The sequence below is a fragment of the Rhinoderma darwinii genome, chromosome 3, assembly GCF_050947455.1.
Source record: "Rhinoderma darwinii isolate aRhiDar2 chromosome 3, aRhiDar2.hap1, whole genome shotgun sequence".
Lineage (NCBI taxonomy): Eukaryota > Metazoa > Chordata > Amphibia > Anura > Rhinodermatidae > Rhinoderma > Rhinoderma darwinii.
In genome coordinates, this window is record NC_134689.1 from 152205951 (window position 1) to 152221007 (window position 15057).

Sequence of the window (15057 nt, forward strand, 5' to 3'; positions counted from 1 at the left end):
AGTTTAGAATATCATATACCTCACTCTAACTTACAGTTGCAGTTATGGAGTCAGAAGGGAATAGTTACTGTGGATGGATTGTTTCATGACTCAGTATTCAGAACATTTGAGGATCTGAGTCATGAGGCTAATTTGCCGACAGTTGTTTTTTATCAGTATCTGCAACTTCATCACGCTCTCCAACACTGTTCCCAACTGCAAGCTGCCTGTTTATCATCCAGTGGTCAGAAATTCATATAAAAATGATACTAAAAGTATGTCTATTGCGTATAATAAACAGCATATTCTGGGGGAAGAGGGAGGGAAATTACCTTATATGATCAAATGGGAACAAAATGTAAACAGTCAAACATCTGTGCCTCAGTGGAGAAGAGCTTGTGACTGGTTAATGCGATCATCTCGTTGTGTTAATCATATGGACCAGGTCAAGAAAATCTATTTAAGATGGTATTTTTATCCTTCTAGGTGGGCACATATTATACATGGCTATTCAAACTTATGCTGGAGACAATGTGGCCAAATAGGCACTTTGGAACATATGTGGTGGTCTTGCCCTGTAGTTCAGCCATATTGGCAGGCCACGTTCCAGGTTATGTATTTAGTAGCTGGATATACTATATCCCCCAACCCAGAAATGGCTTTATTGAATATTAATGTAGCCGAAATGTCTAGAGATCTTCGTTGGCTCACAGCACATATATTGACTTCCGCGAGTCAATGTGTGGCTCCTCATTGGAAGTCTACCCAATGTCCTACTATTTCTGAACTATGTCTCAAAGTATTCCCATATGCATCACGAATTTGCCTCACAGTTATACAAACTAAAAGTACACTGGCAATTATGGTTAAAATGCTCACTAACTCTTCTCCCAAGAGAATGTCAAAGTTTATAACACTGTGCCCTGCAACATTGGCTGGGACAACATCGGATATACCATGATTCTATGTATATATAATATGGCTGACACTGTTATTTATTTGTTGATTGCTTAATTCTTGATATAATAAAAATTGATTGGAAAAAAATAAAAAATTGCTGATTTATATCAGCTACAATAATTAGCAATGGGAAATGCTGAACTACACTCTGGTATTTAGATATACTGTATTTTGTTATAGTTAGGCAGTATCTTGTATGTAGTGAAATGGACCAGCTTCTAAACCATAACAAGATTCTTTAACCCCTTAATGACCGGGCCATTTTACACGTTAATGACCAAGGATTATTTTTTGTTTTTTCATGGTCGCATTCCAAGAGTCGTAACTGTTTTTGTTTTCCGTCTATATAGCCGTATAAGGGCTTGTTTTTTGCGGGACCAGTTGTATTTTGTAATTGTACCATTTTTAGATGCTTATAATATATCGATTAACTTTTATTAACTTTATTTTAGGAGAGAATTGAAAATAAGCAGCTATTCCAGCATTCATTTTCACGTTATAAATTTACGCCGTTTACTATGCAGCGTAAATAACATGTTAACTTTATTCTATGGGTCGGCACGATTACGGGGATACCAAATATGTAAGGGTTTTATATGTTTTCCTACGTTTGCACAATAAAAAGCCGTTTAGAAAAAAATCACTTGTTTTTGCATCGCCACATTCCAAGAGCCGTAACGTTTTTATTTTTCCGTCGATGTGGCCGTATGTGGGCTTGATTTTTGCGGGCCAATGTGTAGTTTTCATTAGTACTATTTTGGGGTACATAGGACTTCTAGATTAATTTTTATTTAATTTTTTATGGGGGGAATGGGAGAAAAGAGAGAATTTTGCCGTTGTTTTTTGCGGTTTTTTTGGACGCCGTTCATCCGGCGGTTTAATTAATGTGTTCATTTTATTGTTCAAGTTGTTACGATACCATATATGTGTATGTGTATGTGTGATTTGTTTTGACACTTTTACTAAATAAAACCACTTTTTGGGCAAAAAAAGTAGTTTTATTTGATTTTCACTGTAATTATTTTTTTATTTTTTGTCACCAACTTTATTTAACTGATTGACATTTTTTTTTTTAGTCCCACCAGGGGACTTCACTATGCGATGTGCCGATCGCATATATAATGCTTTGGTATACTTAGTATACCAAAGCATTATTGCCTGTCAGTATAAAACTGACAGGCAATCTGTTAGGTCATGCCTCCGGCATCGCCTAACAGGCAGATGCTGAAGGCAGACCTGGGGGTCTTTGTTAGACCCCCCGCTGCCATGGAAACCCGACGGCGACCCGCGATTTGTTTGCGGGGGCGCCGATCGGATGATAGAGGGAGCTCCCTCCCTCTGTCAAACACATTAGATGCCGCTGTCACTATTGACAGTGGCATTTAATGGGTTAAACTGCCGGAATCGGAGCGCGCTTCGATTCCGGCAGTTGCAGCAGGAGCCAGGCTGAGTATAACAGCCGTGCTCCTGCCGCTGATCGCGTGGGTACAGTCTCAGTACCCGCGCCATCACAGGACGGATATATCCGTCCTCCTGCGCGAACTAGCAGCTGCTGAGGACGGATATATCCGTCCTTCGGCGTTAAGGAGTTAATTGAAAAAAAAAATAATGATGTTAGCGCCGAAAAGGACACAGTCCAGCTAAAACAGTGTTTAAACTAGGGATCGGGGGAGGGCAACTACACATGTAGAGGGCAAGAAAGTGTAGCTAAGGAACTGGGACTTATTAATGAAACTGGATGAGGAACGGAGAAAGGGGTTAGAATAGTTATTAAGTTTAAAATAAAACAAACTACCAAAAACCTGCAATGCTGACCAATGCTAGAAGCCTGACAAAGAAAACCGATGAACTGGAAATAATAATAGTGTCAGAGGACAAATATAGCAAAGTGGGGATTACTGAGACATGGTTGAATAATAGCTATGACTGGGCGGCTAACTTACAAGGTTACAGTCTGTTCAGAAAGGATCATAAAAAACGGAAACGGGAGGGAGTTGCCTTTATGTAAAGTCCTGTCTAAAGCCTACACTACGGGACGATATATATATATAAATAAGGGGAATGATCATTTGGAGTCTTCATGGGTAGAAATTTATAGAGAAAAAAAAAACAATAATACAATGCTGTTAGGTGTTTGATATGTCACCAAATATAACAGAATTCACAAATAGATATGGCAGCAAATCATAATAAGGTAGTTATTATGGGGGACGTCAACTACCCAGATAGAAATTGGGAAACTAAAATCTGTGGATTTCAAAAAGAAAACAGGTTTGTGTGAATCACTAAAGATAACTACCTTTTCCAACTGGTGCAAGACCCAACTTGAGGGAGAGACCTTTTGGACTTAATATTAACCAATATAATGTTTGGTCGTGGAGCCACAAAAACACAACTTCAGGAAGCCAAAGTTCTATCAGATTATAGATGTCCTTCACCTCATTGACTAGTACAATTTCCTCAAAAATACTGAGTACAGAAACTAAATGGGATATTATTAAATGCATCCCAAATTTCACTGTGAGAGGTAGATACATTCTAGGAATAAAAGAATATAAACAAGAGAAAGCCAATGTGGAATCAAACCTCTACTCAGAGAATCTCATTGACAAACAGAGTAAAACTAACTCTAAAATGTTCTTCACTTAAATAAATGATAAAAAGGTCAAAACTGAAAGGGTTGGCCATTTAAAAAGTAATGAGGGAGAAATTGTGGAGGGTGATGACGAGAAAGCTAATTTATAAAAAAAAAATTATCCACTGTATTCACAGAGGAAAATGTAATGTCAGGTAAAATGCAGAGGGATAAAGTAAACTTTCCATTAATTGTGATTTGCCTAACCCTGGAAGAGGTGCAGAGCCTTAAAAAGATTAATATAGACAAATCACCGGGCCCAGGTGGCAAACACCTGGCATACACCCACGTGCTCTAAGGGAATTAAGTACAGTGATAGAGAGATCATTATTTCTAAAATTGAAGGATTTATGACCGGGTCTTTTGCACAGGACTTGCGCATAGCAAATGTGGCGCCAATAATAACTTGCACTAATAAAGCAGTTCTCCTTTAAAGTTTATGTCCAGTTTCGCTCAGGTTTGTTGCATGCGATATTTAATACTGACCCTTGCTCTTCAACATCTGTTGACAAACTATTACCTTCTCAACATGTGGTATCTCTAACAAGGTGACATTTATTTCGCTGATCGCATGGCAGATTATAAAAAATAACACTTGTCATGGGACAGGTATTTTAAGAGATCTATTAGATGCTCTACTTGCCCATGTGTGCTACTGCACCCCCTGAATAGGCCCACAAAAGGCCTGTCAACGGGACACACTGTACGCTATTCGGCCTGTCCATCTCAGCTGATTGATTGGCTGAGCGTGATCAAGCAGTTAGCATTCCGACACTCTTTATGTGTAAGCATTTCATTTATCTATTTGATGCAAGAGTTTAGCGATCAATCCTACCTGAGTTGGAGGCAAATTTCTTTTCAGACCTATGGGGAATAAAAGGAAAAAAGAAAAGGATTAGTGTGAAACTCTGTAAATAAATGTTATATTCAAATTACATGCAGAGTATAAATAGCTGCCCAATAAATCAGTGAAGCAGGCAAATGATTTAAAATCCAAGTCGGCCTTCTGCCATTGCGGTTTATAGTGGTTTCACAATGTACTTTGCTGACCTTTCTGTTTAATTCTGCCCATTGTTTACTTTATGTTTGACTCAAGATTGTTTAACCACTCTATTAGTTCATAATTCCCTGTCTTGATTGCTGACCTTCTCCATTTCTTGACCTTGAATCATTTGTACTTGTACTGCTTTTTGTTTAGTCCTGACTGCATTTTTCCTGTATTTTTTGTTGCTGTCTTTGTCTTATTAACCCCTAAGGGTATGTTCACACGCAGAGTCCATAAAGTCTCAAAATACGGAGCTGTTTTCAAGTGAAAACAGCTCCTGATTTTCAGACGGTTTTTGTGCCACTCGCGATATTCGTGGGGGTTTTTCGCTGCATTTTTTACAGCCGTTTTTGGAGCTTTTTTCAATAGTCTATGGAAAATGGCTCCAAAAACGTCCAAAGAAGTGTTAAAAAACGCCGCGAAAAACACTCCGTCAGAACAGAACGCTGTTTTCCCATTGAAATCAATGGGCAGATGTTTGGAGGCATTCTGCTTGATTTTTCGGCCGTTTTTCGGGCGTTTGCAGCCCGAAAAACGGCCGAAAATAGGCCGTGTGAACATACCCTCAGTGACCAGCCTATTTTAAACCTTGATGACTAAGCTGTTTTTAAAGTTTTTCCATCGTCGCATTCCAAGAGCTATAAGTTTTTTATTTTTTGTTTGACATTGCCGTATAAGGACTTGTTTTTTGCGGGACAAGTTGTATTTTTTAATAGCACCATTTTGGGGTACATATAATTTATTGTATAATATAGATGAAAGAAATGAAAATGCGGATCTCACCCGTTTGCAAATCTTTTTAACTTTATTGTGTCACCTTGGCGAGGGTAAAAGCATTACAGGGAGGACAGCTAGTCCTCCCTGTAATGCTTTTACCCTCGCCAAGGTGACACAATAAAGTTAAAAAGATTTGCAAACGGGTGAGTGCCGCATTTTCATTTCTTTCATCTATATTATACTACAAGACTGTTTGTTTTTATGCTGAGCACCGCCCGAAGTTTGCTTAAATGAGGAAACCCTGACTCCACTTGCATCTATCTGCCTGTTCCATGCTGTGAAGATTGAGAGTGGTGCCGACTTCCTTCTACTGTGCTTGATATAATTTATTGATTAACTTTTATTAACTTTTTTTGGGGCATAATATAAAAAACCCCAGCAATTTCGCCATTCTTTTTTTGTAATTTACGCCGTTTACTGTGTGGTATAAATAACACAATAACTTTATTCAGCGGGTCGTTACGATTGCAACAATACCAAATTTATATCGTTTTCTTGTGTTTTACTACTTTTACACAGTAAAAACATAGTTTTTTCAAAATTGTGTTTTTGTGTCTCCATACTTGAAAAGCCATAACTTTTTTAATCATGATTCATGATTCATGATCCAGGATAAATGATTCAATTTCATGATTCATTATAAATGATACATGATAAATTAGGGATGTCACGATACCAGAATTTGGACTTCGATACCGATACTTTGTGTAGTATTGTGATTTCGATACCAAGTCGATACTTTGCCAACAATAATAAAAAAAAAAAGTTCTTCCGTTTTCTGATGTGAGGCGTGAGGTGTGATGAATTTTGAATGTGCCTCACATTAATAGTAATTAACCCCATCATGTTTCTCAGTCATAATGGGTTGATATGTAAGGTACATGATGGGGTTAATTACTATTAATGTGAGGCACTTAAATTCAACACACCTTGTGTCCCACAATAAGTGATAGAAAGCAGTGTTTTTGTTTTTTTTTATACAGCGTACAAATCATAAATGATGCAACAAAAATTGTTGTGAAGGTTATTATGGCCGCGCCAATACCGAATATGTGTATATTTTATGTATTGAGACTTATTTTAATGTTTATTGTAAAAAAGGTGTATGTGTATTTTTTTAAATTTAATATTACTTTATGTTTTTACTTTAATTTACTGGCATATATCTATATGCCAGTACATTAGCCTGTGTACTGATAGTACACAGGCAGTTGTTAGGACATACCTAAGTATGCCCCAACAACAGGAAATATGGTCAAACAGCCCTGGGGTCCTTCAATAGACCCTGGGCTGTCTGCCCATATAGGGTATGTCCCTCAATAGCATCAAAAGGATTCCTGTGATGCGATCCGAGGGGCATCCCCTCTTCTCACTTCCTCTTGAATGCTGCAGTCAGCTTTGATCGCAGCATTCAGGGGAATAACGGCGGAGATGAGTTTTCTCTGATCTCCGCCGTTATAGAGCGGGCCTGTGTCTGTGTAATATGGCCATTGCCCCGCTCCTGACAGGAAGTGCGTGCGCGGTCAGCATGAGGTGATGCGGCCGTCGCTGCACTAATGAGCGGCAGTTCAGGCACTGAGGACAGAACATGGGGGTGTTTTGCAGTGCGCCCGCCATGTTCTGTCTTCAGTGTCTGCAATCATTAGTACAGCGCCGGCCGCATTGCATCATCCTGACGGCGCGCACTTGTCAGGAACGGGAAAATGGCTGTATTGCACAGCTGCAGCCCGGCTCTCATACATTCATGTGTTATTATACTGAGCTGTACGGCTGCACAGCTAAGTATCGAAATACATGAAATAGCGGTATCGAACTGTTTGGGGATGCACAGTATCGAAACAGTATCGAAGTTATGATAAATGATACATGATAAATGATACGTGATTCATGATAAATAATACATGATTCATGATAAATAATACATGATTCATAATCCATGATAGATAGTTACATAGTTAGTACGGTTGAAAAAGACACATGTCCATCAAGTTTAACCAAGGGATGAGAAAAGGGAAGATAAAAATTTCTACACATAGGAGCTAATATTTTATCTAAGCCTTTTTTAAAGCCATCTACTGTCCCTGCTGTGACCAGCTCCTGCGGTAGACTATTCCATAGATTCACAGTTCTCACAGTAAGGAAGGCTTGTCGCCTCTGCAGATTGAACCTTTTTTTCTCCAGACGGAGGGAGTGCCCCCTTGTTCACAGTGTCCCACCTGTGACCAACTCCCCATTACCACTATCTAGGGGTCCTACATGTTCAGACCTTGCCTTTTTTGCATTTATGTACTTGAAGATTTTTTTGAGATTTGATTTACAATCCTTGGCCACCTTCATTTTGTATTTTTGCTAATTTTATTACATTTTTACAGATTTTATTACGTTCTTTATAATTTAAAAAGGCTACAGATGTACCTTCAGATTTGTATTTTTCAAATGCCCTTTTTTTGTCCTGTATTGCCCTTTTTACAGGTGTAAGCCATGTGGGGTTTCATTTTAGTCGTTATACTTGTTAACTATAGGAATAAATTTTGCACTATAATTACCGAAAGTAGATCTCCCATTTATCATTTGTACCATTATTTAACATTAGTTCTTCCCAATCTATGTCCTAAATTGCAGCCCTCATCCTGGGGAAATTGGCCTTCTTAAAATTAAATGTTTTTGCCCTCCCAGCCTGTGTTTGTTTTTTACAGTATAGGTAAAATGTAACTATATTGTGATCACTGTTACCGAGGTTTTCACGAACATTGACATTCCCAACAAGATCTGCATTATTAGAAATGACCAGATCCAACAGAGCTTCACCTCTAGTCGGGTCTTCCACAAACTGGCCCATAAAATTTTCCTGCAACAGGTTGAGGAAATGTCTCCCCTTGGCAGTTTAAGCCGAACCATGACGCCAATTAATTTCCTGGTAATTAAAATCTCCCATTATCACTACAGTACCAGCCTGTGAAGCCCGCACCATCTGTTTAAATAGCTGACCTTCCATCTCCTCAGTTATATTGGGGGGTCTATAGATTACACCAAAATAAATTTTTTCAGTGTTTACCACCCTTTGTAATTCCACCCACAAGGTTTCAACCTCCTCACAATCTTCACCCTCTAATGTCTCTTTCATAAGCACCTTCATATCACTTCTCATATACAGACATACACCACCGCCTTTCCTATTTGTCCTGTCTTCCCGAAACAGTGTAAAACCCTGTAGATTTGCAGCCCAGTCATGTGAAGAGTCCAGCCATGTTTCAGCAACACCAACTATATCTATATTTTCTTCCAGTATCAAAGCCTCCAGCTCCCCCATTTTGCTTGCTAGACTTCTGGCATTTCTGAACAAACACTTTAACTCGTCTTTCAGTTTTTCACTTTCAGTATCAGAAATATGATTATTTGACATTATTCGGGCATTTTTATTTTCATTTTCATTGCTGTTTTGTAACAAAAGGAACTCCCTATCCTGTTGTCTAGTTCTCTCCCCACAGTCTATTTTTCCTCCCCCCCACCAATATAGTCTGACCCCTCTCTAACCTGACTACCCTTTTATTTTCTACATTGACCTCCCTCCTCAGCCCATGATTCATGATTCATAATACATGATTCATGATTAATGATTCCATGATATATGATTTTATTTCCACCGATGCTGCTGTATGAGGGCTTTTTTTTTTTTGGCGGGATGACTTGTAGTTTCTATCAGTACCATTTCGGAGTACATGCGACATTTTGATCACTTTTTATCACATTTTTTTAAGGCAGGATGAACAGAAAACAGCAATTCTGGCATTGTTTTTTATTTTTTACAGCGTTCGCCGAGTGGGTTACATAACATAAATTTACTGCCTGAAATGAACGATTAAAATAAATTTTAATTGATAATCATTAAAATGGGCCCTTAAAGCCAAAAATACCAGGCTCAATCATAGGGTCAGCAGCAGAGACACGGCCTAAAAGGCAATAGGTAGTATTAACCCCCAGACCAGTCTCTCCTATTATATTATAATTGCTGAACCACAATAATTGAAAGGTAGTTGCGCTGTACCGCGCTATACCATGCGCTACACCGCGCTAGTCCAGCTCTTTAAGCCAAGTACATTGATATGGTCAGCAATCGAACCCAACAACTTCCGGTGATAAGTAGCATACACCTTGTTCTACAATTGCTGCCCCACATTCATTCAATGTTTATTGTGATATACCGCGTTAATCCTACGCGTTTCTGCACCACCAGTGTTTATGGTGCATCATCAGGGATTATTGGTATTTTAAATTGTTATTTCACAATATTGCCGGATCGCACATTTGTGTGCTTTACATAACCTCCCGGCCCGTGCACGATTGAGGTATAATAGTGGCACACGAGCCGGCGAGGTGCCGGTCTTTTAAACGGCTCAAGCCCTCCTCCTACACTGACATGCCCACGTTCGCCGCCAATCCAGATACGACACGTCACTAGTGACCTGTCAGGACTGCGGCGCGCCTCCCTATCTCGGCAACCAATCTAGTGTAGTACAGACGCACAGCGTCCCTAGTAACATCAGAGATCCGAAAAGCGGATATATTATTCACATGGGGATCTAGCACTGGATTACCAGAAGCAATCCATGCGTAGAGCATCACTGTGCTCAAGACTTGACTCTATAAAATGTTGTTCTGTTCTTCAACAAAGCACTATGTACACAACACTTACGCTGTTAGCAGAGTGTTGGCGTCTGGTTGTCACAGCAACCAGCACAGCCATAAGGACATACTGCATTACATTAGCCTATTGACCCGGGACTTACATCAGGGACACCATGGACGCTCTTAGAAAATTGGATGGTATTAGATGTGATCAAGACGTACTTTTGGCCTCCCTGGATGTTGAGGCACTTTATAGTTCTATCCCGCACGATCAGGGATGTCTTGCAATTCAACACTTTTTGAGAGGGAAAGGAACACAATTTGCAGCTCATAGTGAATTTGTTGTCTCCCTACTGAAATTTGTTCTTGAGCACAATTTTTTCCTATTTGACCAGAAATACTACCACCAACTCAGGGGAGTGGCGATAGGGAGCCGATGTGCACCCACCTATGCGAACTTATACCTGGGTTGGTGGGAGGAGGAATGTGTTTTCAGTGAGAAAATGGAACAGTGGGCATCACATGTCATACTGTGGATAAGATTCATTGATGACATTTTAATACTATGGAAAGGGACTCAGATTGAGTTTGAGGACTTTGTTGCAATCCTTAATGTGAATGATAAGGGTCTATTTTTCACATCGGAGATCAATGTGAATAGGATCACATTTCTGGATATACTGATATCTAAAACCGTTGGTGGCAACATTCAAATAAGCATGCATCGTAAAAAAACAGCCACAAATAGTCTTCTCAGATGGGAGAGCTGTCACCCGATGAACTTGAAACGGGGGATTCCAAAGGGTCAATATTTGAGGGCACGACGAAATTGCTCTACTCTATTTGACTTTCAAACATCAGCAGAAATAGATTAGAAAATAGATTCATAAATAGAGGATACCCGAGACATATTCTAAGAGGGGCTTATCAGAATGCCCTGGGATGTAATCGCGATGACTTACTGAATCCCAGACCAAAGTGTAGCGATGACAACCTTGTCAGGGTCATTGGGACCTTCGATTCAGCCAGCATGGAGGTGAGAGCAATTTTTCAACGCTATTGGGGAATTTTAGAAGCTGATCCGGACATAGGGAATTTGGTAGGACATTCTCCCCTTATTACTTTCAGAAGGGGAAGGAATGTTAAGGATCATGTGGTACATAGCCATATGGGTGGACAGGATTCCCCTACTACATGGCTGAGTAGTAACCTGAAAGGGAGCTATAGATGTGGATCCTGCAAGGCGTGTGTTTCCATTCAATGTAATAATAGGTTCAAAAGTACCACCACAGGAAGAACATTTGAGAACAGATCCTATATCAATTGTCGAACAAAGGGCATTGTGTACCTGATCACATGTGTATGTGAGAAACAGTATATTCGGAAAACCATCAGAGAGTTTAGAAGGAGGATCCGGGATCATATAGGGGATTGTAGGAGGAAAGAGGATACCCCGATATCCCGTCATGTATGGGAATTTCACAATGGTGACAGTTCATGTCTCAGGTTCCAAGGCATTGAACACATTAGACCCACGATTAGAGGGGGGGATATTAATAAAATTATCCTACAAAAAGAGGCGCAATGGATATTTCGGCTGCGTACTATTACTCCCCTGGGCCTCAATGAACAGATCTCATATGCGTGCTTTCTGTGACGATTACTGTTTACCATCCTTATAAATTCTTGTAATCAGGTGGTTATAAATGTGTTAAACATACCCATGTATACCTAGTTCGTTGATGGAGGTCAGTATAGACTGAACATAAGCAGGGTTTATACTTAATTGAGCCCACCCACCATAGTAATTCTATGTTATCTGGAGTCATAAACCCCACGGTCAATAAGTATGTATAGTGCAGTCTGTTTGCCATGACAATCAGACGCCAACACTATGTTAACACCGTAAATGGTGTGTACATGGTATTCTGTTTGAGTAGATAATGGTACTCTATGGAGTGGTAGGCCTGTAATACAGCTACATTCTATTGATTGGTTGCACCTAATGAAAATTTATATAGGCCGCATTAGATTCCAGCGAACATACCGATGTTCGTTTTACTCTTTTACGGAGGTCATCACTATAGAGTTATTAGGATAGGGGTGTATATCTAATTGAACTACATACCATAGTAACCTAATGCTATTTGAGTCTTCAAGTCCCGGGTCAATAGGCTAATGTAATGCAGTATGTCCTTATGGCTGTGCTGGTTGCTGTGACAACCAGACGCCAACACTGCTAACAGCGTAAGTGTAGTGTACATAGTACTTTGTTGAAGAACAGAACAACATTTTATAGAGTCAAGTCTTGAGCACAGTGATGCTCTACGCATGGACTGCTTCTGGTAATCCAGTGCTAGATCCCCATGTGAATAATATATCCGCTTTTCGGATCTCTGATGTTACTAGGGACGCTGTGCGTCTGTACTACACTAGATTGGTTGCCGAGATAGGGAGGCGCGCCGCAGTCCTGACAGGTTACTAGTGACGTGTCGTATCTGGATTGGCGGCGGTCGTGGGCATGTCAGTGTAGGAGGAGGGCTTGAGCCGTTTAAAAAACCAGCACCTCGCCGGCTCGTGTGCGACTATTATACCTCAGTCGTGCACGGGCCGGGAGGTTATGTAAAGCACACAAATGTGCGATCCGGCAATATTGTGAAATAACAATTTAAAATACCAATAAGACCTGATGATGCACCATAAACACTGGTGGTGCAGAAACGCCTAGGATTAGCGCGGTATATCACAATAAACATTGAATGAATGTGGGGCAGCAATTGTAGAACAAGGTGTATGCTACTTATCACCGGAAGTTGTTCGATTGCTGACCATATCAATGTACTTGGCTTAAAGAGCTGGACTAGCGCGGTGTAGCGCATGGTATAGAGCGGTACAGCGCAACAACCTTTCAATTATTGTGGTTCAGCAATTATAATATAATAGGAGAGACTGGTCTGGGGGTTAATACTACCTATTGCCTTTTAGGCCGTGTCTCTGCTGCTGACCCTATGATTGAGCCTGGTATTTTTGGCTTTAAGGGCCCATTTTAATGATTATCAATTAAAATTTATTTTAATCGTTCATTTCAGGCAGTAAATTTAGAATCTAACAGAACGAAAACAGGATTATCAGATTGGCACTAATTTTATTAGGTTACATAACATAATAGCTTTATAGTAGGGGACGTTACGAACGCGGCGATACCAAATATGTGTAACTTTTTTTGCTTTTTTCATAATGAAGCATTTTGTAAGGGGAAAAAGTGGGTTTTTAATTTTTTTGCACTTATTTATTTATTAATAACTTTATTAAACTTTTTTTTCAACGTTTTTACTAGTCCCACTAGGGGACTTCACTATGCGATCGTCCGATCGCTTTTATAATACACTGCAATACTTCTGCATTGCAGTGTATTACTGCATGTCCGTTTACAACGGACAGGCATCTGCTAGGCCATAACAGAGGCATAACCTAGCAGGCATCCACTACAGGTAGACCAGGGGGACATTATTAGGTCCCCGGCTGCCAAAGAAGAAACTGGCACCCTGCGATCTCATAGCAGGGTGCCAGTGCGGTGAGAGAGGGAGCTCCTTCTCGCTCTCAAAAACCTCTTAGATGCGGCGCTCGCTATTGAGCGGCGCATCTAAGGGATTAAACGGGCGGATTTTGATCTGCCTGCTCGGGCAGCGCTGCCCAAGTTCTCAGGTACCGGAGGCATGAAAAGGCGTATGCATCAGAATAAAGCCCGTTAGTTGCAGCCGTGAAAAGGCAAATTGGCAGGTGACTAACTGGTTAAGGCCCTGTTCACATCACATCTTTTGTTTACGTTTAGCGTGTTTGTCAGGAAAGCTCCCATGTCCATAGGGCTCCATTGTCAGACAGAGGCCAAAAGAGTGTCCTTTTGGCCTCCATCTGGCGGGTACACATCAGTAGACTATGCTAATCCATTCAACAGAGTTGAGTAAAAAACATATACGTTAAATCTATATGTTTTTTTCACATGGTAGCCTATGGGTGATGGTTATGACTGTAACGGGTACGTCATGGGCTATTCAAAAGCTTTTCATGATATATCTATTAAATAGATTCCATTATAGCGTATGGGTTACGGAGGGGTTAATTGGATGCTTTACAGTGCTATCCGTCACCCGTAGGCTAAAATGGTATCCTTTTAACGGATGTCACTCATAGGCTTCCTGGAAACAATGGATCAGGAACAGCACTAAAGGATCACTTGTGTAGTCAATAGCAGATGGCCATCCGTCACAGATATACGTTAAGCATATATGTCTGGAAGCTCCAGTGACATAACTGTCCACATATGGAAAGTTTTGTCGCAGGAGCTTCCTTTACAGTCCCTGTGTCCAGAAACTATGTCTTTGGAGAAGCTCCTCACATCACTGTCACTGTGAAGTCATACAGGGCCAGATTCTTATCTAGTTGATGCTCTGCCCAGGGACAACAGCCATGGGGAAGCTGCTGACGTCACTGTCCATGTATGAACAGTGACGTCATGAGCTTCCCCACGGCCAGAGTCCCAGGGTGACGTATCCCACTATATACCATACAGTGGGATCCGTTGCAGCTATCCGTCGGAAATATACGCTGGGAGTCCTCCTGATGTAAACCTCCGACGGAAGGCCAAACTGAGATGTGAAGAGGACCATAATCCGAGATGGCGCTAGATGTTAAACAAACAAGAAAAAAAAATGTATACCTTCGACAGATGCAATCTGTCGCTCATAGATTCCCATGTTAAAAAAAAATATAAATACGTTACAGCCATCCAATAAAATAACGTATACTTTAAATGTATAAAAATGTTTTTAACATGGTAGTCTATGGACAACAGAAGGGCGACTGGTGGAATCCATCAGTCATACTTTATTTTTTACCGGATGGCTGTGATGGATGCCTCTGATGGATGCCATATGTCGGACATTTGTCGCCCATACTCCCATGTTAAAAAAAATTATACGTTCAACGTATACTTTTTTTACTGCATGGCACGAGATTGTATTGAATTGTTGTCATG

At 40.3% G+C, this 15057-nt stretch overlaps 1 protein-coding gene across 5 annotated transcripts in view; it reads right to left on the reverse strand.

Moving 5' to 3' along the window:
• Window positions 1–15057, reverse strand: part of MSRB3 (methionine sulfoxide reductase B3) — a 173287-nt gene that overhangs the window by 46547 nt on the left and 111683 nt on the right. For all 5 annotated transcript variants that reach the window (XM_075855003.1, XM_075855004.1, XM_075855005.1 and 2 more), the window contains one exon: window positions 4410–4438. In XM_075855003.1, the coding sequence (XP_075711118.1) occupies window positions 4410–4438 (29 nt within the window). The remainder of the gene's footprint in view (window positions 1–4409; window positions 4439–15057) is intronic.